At 44.6% G+C, this 12152-nt stretch overlaps 2 protein-coding genes across 2 annotated transcripts in view; both read left to right on the forward strand.

Annotated features, from left to right (window-relative positions):
- Positions 1-2608, forward strand: part of LOC103598630 (chromosome unknown open reading frame, human C11orf88) — a 21803-nt gene extending 19195 nt beyond the window's left edge. Inside the window, exon 4 of the mRNA XM_008582669.1 lies at positions 2506-2608. Within this exon, the coding sequence (XP_008580891.1) occupies positions 2506-2529 (24 nt within the window). The 3' untranslated portion in view covers positions 2530-2608. The remainder of the gene's footprint in view (positions 1-2505) is intronic.
- Positions 2609-5919: 3311 nt separating this feature from the next.
- LAYN (layilin) overlaps positions 5920-12152 on the forward strand; it is a 20498-nt gene continuing 14265 nt past the window's right edge. The window contains exons 1-2 of the mRNA XM_008582670.1: positions 5920-6004; positions 9161-9458. Of these exons, the coding sequence (XP_008580892.1) occupies positions 5920-6004; positions 9161-9458 (383 nt within the window). The remainder of the gene's footprint in view (positions 6005-9160; positions 9459-12152) is intronic.

Consider the following 12152-nt stretch of genomic DNA (forward strand, 5'->3'; position numbering starts at 1 on the left):
TTTTTAATAACCAAAAAACTCTCCAGAGTTCTGCTGGCATAAGAAATGAGGTGTTATTGTCAGTGGAATTTATTGTTCACATATTATAAAGCTGTAGGATATTAACATGGGCTACTTCAGTGCTAATATTTGTTTTGCAGTTATTGATCTTTCCTATATCATAAATAAATGCTAAATGAAGAGAAACATACCTAATAAAAATAATAATAGCTCCCTGTAAACTCATGGGTATACAAACACACACTCGTATGTGAACCCCAAATCCCCTAATCTGGAACATTTCTGGACCCACAGTTTCCAGATTTAAGAAGCTAGTCTTTATAAATTCTATGATGATTTTACCTCAGAATTTTTTCAAATGAGTACGTTTCAGTTGGTGCAAGAAGTAAAATTTTTCCTTTTTGATTTTGGTTATGTTTTGTTTTTTCAGAAAGAACTGATTTCTCTTCCTTATAAACCAAAGGCCAAAGTGCACAAAGCCAAGTAAGAGTACTTCTGTCAAAAATATTCTCATCTTGTAATCTACTGTGCAGAAAAGTACTTCATTTTTCCTACTTTGCCCTTTACCCTCAAATCTTCTAAAAGCCCACCCCACTGTATTAGGGATTTTTTATCTTGAATAAACCTTTTCTCCTCATAGATATTAAAACTTCTATACACACTTGTGTATCTGTGGAATATACAAGCATAAATCAGTGCCAACTGGAGAGCAGATCAGCCTTGAAGCTCTGGGCACATTCTCTTTCCCTCCCTTCTCATCTTGGGCTATCGTATTCATCTGCCATCAAGCCCTCCCAGCTCCACCTCCCCTCCCAACACCTAGCCCTACCATCTTTACCAGGTCTTATAGGTCACCAGCTCTGAGCCCACCAATGGCATATCTAAGGTTGCAAAAGCTAAGTTCATGTGGCAAAGGCTTTAGCCTCTCAGTGATGAGTTAATAGCCTTATTCCTGTAATAATGTTAGAACATGATTAGGAACATGGTCTAAATGCATTTAAAGGAAACCAGCTATCACCAGTTAATCATTCAAGCAGGAAGAAATCTCTTCATTTTTCTGAAAATCAATGTGGCTAACTCAACATTAACTTAACAAATACTTATTTTTGTACTACATTCAGGGAAGAACAGAAAGTAATAGAATTTTGATTCTTATCTCATTTATGTTGAGGCTGATTCCCTTGAATGTTATCAAAATAATACCCTTAAAGAAGAATAAATATGTCTACACTAATTTTTAAAATATCTGAAAAAAGATCAGTTAATCACCTGGCTATATTGTCTATACAATGCTCAAAAACTTAATTTCTCGCTTTTTAATCAGATGATTTGACTTAGCGTCTAAAGGTAGAGCAAAACTGGCCCAATTAAAAGATTCATTTAATTGATTCAAAGAATGGATAAAGACTGCTACTTTCGTAGCATCAACAGATATGTATGGGTGCCTTAGATTTCTGCGTGTATTTTTACAGAACATTCCTGCTGATACACATGTTGAATAGATAAATTCTTTTAGTAATTTAAATGCTTAGTTACTTAATTCCATTTGTGTATTAACTCTCTCCTCCATCCTGAAGCCTGGAATTTCATTTCATTTCACTGTGACATCTTCTTCCTCTGAACTTCTTATAGTTACTGTCTGTACTATTCTTTTGGTGATTAATCATGCACTACTCTGTGCCTATATTTTATAATTATTTAACTCTTATTATCTCTTAAGTTACTTACCTTTTCACGTATTTTTTGTCTTGTCTATAACTATACGAGTATTGTAAGCTCCATGAGAAACTGGTCCATCCAAAGTGCCTAGCACATTGCCTACATGTCAGAATTTGGAAAATATTTGTAACAAAAAAATTTAGTTTAAAAATATAATGTAATTCAGTAGTAAGCCAATTTAGAAAGTGGTGTCTTTATATTATACATTAATTTATAAGCTTTTTTAAACTTCATAAATATTTTAGACACAATTGTAAAATACTTTAATTTTGCCCTCCATCCTTTCTTCTCTGCCCAAAACTTCCCTACATACACAGTTGCACCCTTAACCATCCCTACTTCAATAGATCTTCTTAGGATAGTCCGGGTCCCCTTCTGTCGGAAAGAAGGAGTGGAAAGTATGTTCAGAGTAAAGTGTTAGTAGCAATATATTTATTATCTACCCCACGAATACTTGCATTTTAAAAGAGGGCTGAATAGAAGGAACAATGGGTAATCCAGAGAAATCAGTTATCAATGAGGAAATCTCAGGAGTTTGACTCTTAGTTGAGGAAAATATATTTAGGATAAGGGGTTTTCTCCCATGCCTTTCAAAACTAACTTCACAATATAATAACCACTTTCCCCACAGATAAGTTTAGATTTGGTTGCAAAACCTAGTGCATATTCAGAATCCACAATAGTGAATTTTTATCGAGAAAATTTTCAGAAGTCGTTTTCATGCTACATTGTGTTCAAAACTACAGGGTTCTGTGTTTTGTAACTGACGCATATTACTACCAACAGGAAAGTGATGTCAGAATCAGATAAAGAGGACCGAGAAGAAGTCAAAGCCTTGGAATAGTGTGACTGAAACAGGAAAGAGGAAGGCTTACTTATATCTGCACGTTTGAAACAACCTACTTCTACATCTAGATCATTGGGATCACTGACAACGTTAAAATCAGAATCAGATAAAGAGGACCGAGAAGAAGTCAAAGCCTTGGAATAGTGTGACTGAAACAGGACAGAGGAAGGCTTACTTATATCTGCACGTTTGAAACAACCTACTTCTACATCTAGATCATTGGGATCACTGACAACGTTAAAATAGACAAAGAAATAAAAGTTGAATGTGCACATTTCTAGTAATTTTACCAGTTTTTCAATATTTGTGTCCGTTTTACTTATTATACTACTGTGTTTGCCATCACACTATAATTATCTCTCATCTTATACGTTCTCAAACTCCTATTTATCTTGTTTTTATTGTGTATTTCCAGAATTTTTATATTTGACCTATATTATGAATATCAGATGAACAAGAAACAAGGGATTTATGTGCTCCAATATGTCGACTACTTGGAAAAAAGTAAGGAAACAGGAAGGAAAGGACAGTCCTGAAAATGTAAAGTCTTCTTTCTTTAAAAAAAAAAAATCCCTTTTCCAAAATGTGGTTTATTCCTTTTCTGGAACATGTCTGAAGCCAGAAATGAATTGCTTCTAGTCCTGTGAATAACTGGCCTAGCATGCCTATGTTTTGCACACACATACATAACCCCAGTGCCAACCTCCCTCACTTTCAAGGTTCATTCCCTTTGGTATATATTGGAAAAAAAAAGGTTAAGGATTTCTCCCTTCTGCATTGTCTAAACAGTAGTCCTGCTTAGGGTTACACGTTCTCCCCAGTGTTCACAGCTCTATTTAGGACTGCCATTCACTTTGCTAAGGCCTCCACCTGGAACTCTTGGACATGACCTCCCAGCTACCATCCACAGTGCCAACAGAGGAGCAGGTGACCCACTCACTGGTCAGAACTTAATCACAGAGACACACCGAGCTGCAAGGGAGGCTGGAAATAGTCTAGATGGGGAAGGGAATCATCTGCATAATGAAAATGTAGGAACTCTATCACCACAAGAAGTGGAGAATGGATATTAGGGGACAACTGCAAGTTTCTGGCACAATCCTATTTGTGAAAAACATTTGGAACGAAAGGAAGGTAGTCGAGCCTAGAAAAGAGAAAAAATATATATTATTAAAACATAATTGATTATACATATTTGTGGGGTACAGAATTTACTATCAGTATTTGCGTAAAATGTGTGATGATCAAATCAGGATAGTTGCTATCTTCATCATTACAAAACATACTCATTCTCTGTGTCCATTAACCAGTTTCTCCCAACCACCCTCCCACTCTCCCTTTCCTTCTTATAGCCACAGATCTGTTCTCCTGAATGTTCAAAGTATTATTGTGTTTATTGCTTTCTTTGCTTCTTTGTTTATTTTTCAGCTCCCACATATAAGTGAGGACACATTATATTTCTCTTTCTGTGCCTGGCTTATTTCACTTAACATAATTTTCTCCAAGTTCACCCATGTTGCTACAAATGACAAAATTTCATTCTTTTTTATGGTTGAGTAATATTCCATTGTGTATTATACCACATTTTCTTTATCCAGTCATCCATCAGTGGACATTTTGGTTGGTTCTATATCTTGGCTATTGTAAATAGCACTGTGATACAGAAAAGGAAAATTTCAAAGGTTATAAATTGGCAATTCTATCCCAGCACCATCAAGGATAAAAGGTACATTGTGAGGCTGATATATTTGTCTGTCAGACAGATCTCTATTGTGAAGGTAGACATAGCATGCTATCAAAGCCTGAACTTTTAAATAGTTTAACTAATTCCCTTTGTTCTCATACTGTGCTCAATGAGAAATCTTTTCTCGCCCAGAGGGACAATATGTGCTCAACAAGCCAATGCAAACATCAGTTTACCTGACAGTTATATTTCTCAGTGCATAAATATGTTAGTCGCTTAGATTGGGTTTGAGCTTGTCAGACTAAAGATTGGACCCTGGACCAAGGAAATTCTACCAAGAAAAATTCCACTTTGTGAACTTTCTTGGCAACCAGACTTTGCCTGGTAACACCTCCCTGCATTGCCAGGTGTAGTGGTTAGCTTTCACTGCAACAATGCTGCATAACAAAGGGGTATAGAACAACATTTATTATTGCTCACACATCTGCAGGTCAGCTGGAGATTTGGTCTATCTGGGCTTGGCCAGGCAGCTCTGTTTCAGGCTATGGCACCTAGGGCAGCTCTGCTTCTCACTGCAACTCTGTTGATTGACTGAGGCAGCTCATATACTACCCTCTTGAGGATATACATGTGCCAGTGTAATAGCTGAGGTATGTTTCTCTCAGAGAGTGGCAGAGAAGCAAAACAACAAACAAAAACACTTGAGGCCTTCTCTGGTCTGGCCTCAGAAACTTCTGGCTCATTCTGTTAACCAAACAAGTCAGTCACATGGCCAAAGACAAAGGGTGGGAAAATATCCTCTTTAGTAAGGGGAACTGCAAAATCATATGGTAAAGGATGTGGATAGCAAGAGGTGTGAAAAATTGAAATCACTGCAATCTAACACACTCGGTTGACTGTATACCTTAACAAAGTCCATCTGGACCAAGGTCCAGGGTATCAAAAGGAGATCTCAAGACAAAAAACAATCTTTTCCTTGCTGAAATCTGGGACAGCCTTTGGCTTCTGGTGGAAGTCACTCTCCTCTCAGCCACCTTCTCTGGACCCCGTATCCCATAACTTTCCTGGCCAGTGGCCACACTGTCTGCTTGAGCATTTGTTGTCTGCATGGACCATTCCTTTCTCAGATATAGCCCTGAGCTCCTGGACTGCGGCCTCCTGAGCCCCAGGTAAGTATGGGTGCCTGCCTCTTTCTTGACCCACACTAGAGCTGGGTGAACTTGGCTATGGCTCCGGGGAGCAGAGGCGAGATGTGATCGTGTTTTTAGCCACTTCATCAGATTTCAGAGAACCCAGACTGGGGTTTTCCTCCGCCCTGCACCCTAGGCAAGCGCAGGATCTCCCTGGGAAACTCCGAGCGGGGCGGGAGCTGGCCTCCCTGCGGCTCGCTCCCCTCCGGCCAGCTGAGTGTCAGGCGCCGAACACGCTGGAGGAGGCCGTCGGGGGCGGGCCAGCTGGCGGGGCTGCCCTGCCCTCCCCGCAGTGACGTCCCAGGGGGCGGAGGGGCGACCAACGGACTCCGTGCTCTCCCCGCCTCCTCCCGGTGCCCGGTCCGTCGGTCCTCGGGAGATGCTGCTGCCACCGTTGCAGCTGTCGCGCCCGTCGCCGCCCGTCCGCCCGCTCCAGCGCCGCAGCGCCGGGATACCCGAGGGCGCATCCGAGTCGGGCGATGCAGCCGCGGCCGACGCTGCAGGCCGTGCTGCTGGCTGCGCTGCTGGCGGGGCTGCGGGGCGCGACGGGTCGCCTGCTGAGCGGTGAGTGCGCGCGCTGGGGCGGAGGCTGGTGCCGGGGTGGGCTCGGCTGATGCACCCATTGCACCCAGCTGCTGCGGCCACTCTTCAGAACCGCCGAGCCTCTTCTGTGGTCCTCCGCGGGGTGGGGGTGGGGGGCGCCCCCCGCAGCACCCCCGGACTCAGCCGTCCGGACTCCCCTGCTTCCCGGGAACAATTGCCCGGCGTCTGAGACAAGCACCGGTTCTCGGGACCGCCCAGTCCTCTGCGTATCCCGGAACGCTCGAAGTCTGTCCCCGGCCCAGCGTTACGGGGCTGGGTTGGAGGGCGTGGGCTGGGTGCGGCAGCGGGCACTGCCCGCATGGATGCCCCTTTGGCCCGCTCCATTGAGCGCGGCGCGGTCGTCGCCTGGACACCACGCGGGGTAGGCTCACCCACTAGCCCCCTCGGGGAGGCAGCCCGGAGACGGCGGGATGGGGATTCCGGATCGGCGGTGGGTGCGAACCCGGCCTGTTCCTCCTGGTCACTTCTGGGGGGAGGACGGCAGGATCCAGCGCCTGGAACCAGAGCGCTTAGAGATCGGGAAAAAAGCCTAGTTAGCGCGGGACGAGCCCCGCCTGACTCCTGGCAATGACTCTCTCCACTTCCTTCCTCCTGTCGTGTCACTGCAGCCTCGGACCTGGACCTCAGAGGAGGTACAGTGCTCAGGCTTCTTGCCTCTTCCGTTTGTCCTGCATGTCGGGAGGAGAATGTCGTGCACTTTCCTGTGCTCGCCTTCGCGAGCGCCGAAAGCTTGACCAAGAGGGACGGAGGAGAATGAAAACCTCCTTCACTCGGGCATCCCAGCTTGAGAAACTCATTTAAAGAATCTAAAGTTGGTTCAGGGTGGGCGCGGGGTGCGGGGCAGCAAAAGGGGAGCGTGACCGAGTTGAGCTGCTTGGGTTAGGGTTGCACGGGCTCCGTCCTTGGTCGTGGGGAACAGAAGGCCCTCCCGCCCTTCCCCTTCCTGCGAAGGAGGAGAGAAAGACACTTCCTGAAGGCAGGGGAACCAGATGGGCCCTCGGGCCGCCTTCCAGCTCTGGCTCTCTCTAGCACTCACCCGCAGACTCGGGATGTGTAGCCGGGCTGGACCGTACAGGAAACTCGTCAAGGTGTTATATTTTCCCTTGACAACCCAGAATGGAAACGCGGGGGCTGCCAGTAAATTCGACTCCAGTTTATGTTACGCTGGCGGCCAGGTTGGGGGTGTTGGGGAGGAGGGGTCATTTGCTTTTCCTCTGCTGCCCGGTTTGGAGCCCAGCTTCCTGCCCAGCCGGCATCCCAGCCACAGACTCTCTGAAACATCTCCTTGGTGAAACTATCCTGCTTTTGTGCCTTCCTAATTTCCCGTGGACCAGTCCAGTTAGTTTCTCTATTTAGCAGCAGTAGCCAAAGAAAGACAGGAAAAGAGGAAGATGTAAAACTCTTACGATTTGTTGCTCATTGAGAATGTCTTTACCAACGTGATGAGAGAAGAAATAAAAAAATAAGGATTCACAAGAGCCTCCTGGATCATTTGTATATGCTCTTTCCCATTTAGCACTAATAATGTAGTTAACTGTTTGTGGCCTTTTGCCCTGTATTCTGGACAGTATTGGGAGTAATGAAAGCTATCTGACTCCCGGCACAGCTGCAAAACAAGTTAGGAAAATGAAAACATTCCAGAAGGTCTGGGAAGAGGTTCCCAAACCAAAATCCTTTACCCCTTGCTCTGTGGCAGCAATTCACATCCACAGCCCACAATCTGGTTCTCATGTTGCTGGGGACTACGCTCCTTGTTGAGATGTGGTTTCCACTTTGCACATTTGGATCCAGAAACATATGCTGTGGTCCCCTGTGGGCTAGGAACTGGCATTTGTTTCGATATTCCCAGCACCTAGCACGGTGCCAGGCACAGAGTATAACTCAATTAAGTGCTGATTGAACAAAGGAGTAAGGAGACTAATGTTTCTATTTTTTTAAGGAGGCTAATGTTTCAATTGCAGCAAGGCTTCAGTTACCCAGACACAAGCTAGGGTAGTGTGTACTGGTGAACAATTTATTATTTGCTCCTCAGTAGAATCCCATCCATTTGTCTGAGATGGTCTTCAGCCCTTCAGGTGTCAATAAGATAAAACGTGAGCCTGGGGTGGAGTGGGGAGCTGGCAGTATAGCTCAGTGGTCCTGGCATGACTTTGTAATTAGATCTGGGTTCTGACTCAGATAATGCTGCTAATAGCTGTGTGACCTTAGCCAAATTACTTAATTTCTCTGAGCCTCAGTTTTCTCATTTGTAAAATGAGCATAAACAACATCTGCTTCAGGGGATTGTTATGAGGATTCAGTAAGAGAAAGCATGTATGTAAATGTAAAGCTCTTACCAAGGTACATAGTAAGAGTTCAGTAAATCTTAGCTGTTATCTTGAGGTCAGGGGACTGACTGTCGGTGGCAGAAAACCCCATGGATCTGATGCTCTTCGCTTCTGCTTACACCAGAGATTGTTATGAGGATTCAGTAAGAGAAAGCATGTATGTAAATGTAAAGCTCTTACCAAGGTACAAGAGTTCAGTAAATCTTAGCTGTTATCTTGAGGTCAGGGGACTGACTGTCGGTGGCAGAAAACCCCATGGATCTGATGCTCTTCCCTTCTGCTTACACCAGAGGCTGAGTGAATTCACACTCCCGCTGCCTAGGTAGAGGGTTCAAGGGGAGCGGAGCCCATGTCTGATTTTAGAATACCTCTCCTACCTGAAGGAACCACTAAATAGAGATACTCACTTTAAGCCACACTATCCCCTGAGATCCCCTAATGGCATCAAAATGTTATTTGTGTGCCTTTAAGTGAAACCAGAAGTCTTCATCTATCTCTCTTTTAAAGGATCAGGAATGCCTGTTTTTCAAGAATCTGTAATGGAACAAACAAAACACATCATCCCTACACAATATAGGTATCAGAGTTTAAATCACAGCATCTCTATGCTGGAAGGAGTATTGATTTCCTCTTAGAACCCTAACTGACATGATAACAGTCCACTGATGAGTAATCAGAATTCCTGTCCAGGAACAGCTTCATTCAAATACCTCCAAGCTGGCTGCCCTGGTGTACTTTTAAGGACACTGAAACAGGTTCGCTTTTTTTTTGTTGTTGTTCTCTTCTCTAGGGCAGCCTGTCTGCCGGGGAGGGACACAGAGGCCTTGTTATAAAGTCATTTACTTCCACGATGCTTCTCGAAGACTGAACTTTGAAGAAGCCAAAGAATCCTGCAGGAGGGACGGGGGACAGCTAGTCAGCATCGAGTCTGAAGATGAACAGAGACTGATAGAAAAGTTCATTGAAAACCTCTTGGCATCTGATGGTGATTTCTGGATTGGGCTCAGGAGGCGTGAGGAGAAACAAAGCAATAGCACAGCCTGCCAGGACCTTTACACTTGGACCGATGGCAGCACATCAAACTTTAGGTAAGTGTGTGGAACCCACAGCAGCTGACTCACTTGACATAACTCAGAAGAGGCAGGCTGGATCCACAGTGCCAGATCAGTGGGGAAGGCACAGCCCTGATGGGGAAGTAGCATCAGAATAGCTGCTGAGCAAAGCGGTATAGTGAAAGTGGTGAACTCAGCCTTGATTTAGGCCCAGCTGATGTCCAAAGAGTTCTGTGCAGGTGGGTGCAGCCCAACAGCATTGTTTCAATCACACGCAATGCTTGAAGTCAGTGGTTCTGGCTATCTGGCCTTTTAGACGAGAACGGCGTTGAGAGACTGAAGGTCGATTGAACTAAGACTCAGGACAGGACTCCAGGCCACAGGAAATTGTGCTAGTGGGCAAGAAATCAGATCCGAGATCTAACTCTGTGGATTGGCCAGGAATAGAGACTTCAGGAAGGCTGCAGTTTGTATGACCCTCCTGAACTCACAGCATCAAGACTCACCTGCCCCCCACCCTGGCACCATGACGTTGCCAACATCCCTCCCTCACAAACACAGTGACATGGACACACATTTTTTAAAAAATCAAAATTAAGAGACAGACATAAGACTGAGAAAGTGTTTGTAACCCATCTAACACAGAGTTAATATCTTTTTATGATAATGTTTTATTGACATATAAAATACCCAGGTTGTGTGTCTATTCCTGTCAAAATGAATCATTACCCCTTTCAGGGCTCCAATGTCATCAACTTGTCACCAAGTGCCATGTTGGGCTCCTCAAGGGTTGGTGCTGTGTCAGAGACTTAGCATTGGTCGCTGTTGCTGGAAGGTTGAACATTTGGCAGTAGTAGTAGATGGCTGGATCAGCCTTGGTGAGTGGGAGCCAATTTGTTGGGCTCATGCATAGCCTCCATCGTTGCCACCATGATGACTCTATTTATGTATTTATGGCTCTAGCACTTAACAGGCTGGCTGGCATCACTAGCTGAGTCAATTTGTCTCCCTTGTTGTTTAGTGCCTATTCCATGGCAGATTCTCCCCAGTGGGCTTTAACATGTGATGGAAAGATTCTCATACTTCTTGCCCACTCCTGTATATCCATTCACAACACTCCATCCAGGACCTCTTTATCCCCAATCTTCCAGTTGATCAGCTGCCCTTGCTGTTTGCCTTACTCCTGAGCCCTCATATATTGTCACATCCTATAACTTCTCTTTCCATACAAAGTGGTTAACTAGGTGCACCAACTAAAGCTCTGGTCATTGGGAGGATGTCCCTTACCATTATCTTTCGAGGCCACCTCGGAGTGGGGCTGAAGTGCAGCTGCTGTCCATTTTGGCTTGTATTCCCTTACTTAGCTGACCTATCCGTGAACCAAGCTCAGGCTGCCCGTATTAGCCAGTCATAAGGGGTTCCTCCATGCAATCATTGGTGTGGGCTAAGGGGAGGCTCCGATATGACAGCAGTTGATGTCATGGCAGTCTGCTCTGCCTGTTCATACAGTGCCCTATGGTCCTGGATATACCTCTCTCATCTTACAGTGGATTGATTCTGGGCCTGACCAAACTGTGATTAGTTGTATCTGACACTAAGTAGCTCATGATGGGTGAGTTGTGCTGCATGGTCCCTTGGTGCCCCTTGTCTAGTAACAAGCCAGAAGTTGTTTTTCAAAAGGTAACTAGTTCTCAGCTACAGATGGTATGGTCTTGCTCCAGAATCCAAGGGGTGTGCATTGTGATTGTCTCACTGGGGCTTGTCACAAATTTTATATGGTATTATTTTTCCACCACTGACACCTCTAATAATAGGATCTGCTGTATCATGTGGCCCAAGTGGCAAGTCTGCTCGCACACAGCCTACATCCACTTCAGAGTCCTTTTCTGCTCTGGATCCTACTCAAAGCTGGGTGTCTTTTGCATTACCTGGTATATAGGCCAGAGCAGTATTCTCAGGTGTGAGATACGCTGCCTCTAGGACCTAAAGAGGCCTACCATGTACTATGCTTCCTTATGCAATTTATGGAAAGAGTCAATAGTTTGTTCTTTGTTTTGAAAGGGATGTCTGGCATTCCCTATATCACTAGACACCTTCACATTTTAATGGAGTGGTATGTCCCTGAATCTTCGTAGGTTTTATCTCCAACCCTCTGGAGCACATGAGTCTTATTATAGCCTCCAATGTACTAACCACTTCTTGCTCATCTGGTCCAATTAGCATGGTGTCAGCAATATAGAGGACCGTGTGATTTTCTGCAAGATGTCTAGGAAGTCCAGGATTTTTCACACCATATTATGACAGAGGGTGGGGAAAATTAGTAGAGCCTTGAAGCAAGAACATAAGTGTATACCATTGTCCATTCCAAATGAACACAGACTGTTTCAGATTCTCTTTCTGATACAGATGAAACAGAATGTGTTCACCAGATGTGCATGCTAGGTACCCAAGAATATATTATCCTGCTCCAGCAAAGATATCACATAAGGCACAGCAGCTACAATGGGGGCTTCTGCTTGGTTGAGTCTGTGGTACTCTAGTATCATCCTTCAGGATCTTCTTGGCTTTTGCAGGAGTCCAACTGGTGAATTAAATAGAGATATAATAGGTAACACCACCTCTGCATTCTCTAGGTCTTTAAGGGTGGCACTACTTTTTGCCATCTTCCTCTGTTTAAGATATTGTTGTTGATTTACTATCTTGGTGGATGCAGTTTCAGAGGCTTCCATT

Source organism: Galeopterus variegatus, unplaced genomic scaffold, assembly GCF_000696425.1.
Source record: "Galeopterus variegatus unplaced genomic scaffold, G_variegatus-3.0.2 Scaffold2690, whole genome shotgun sequence".
NCBI lineage: Eukaryota > Metazoa > Chordata > Mammalia > Dermoptera > Cynocephalidae > Galeopterus > Galeopterus variegatus.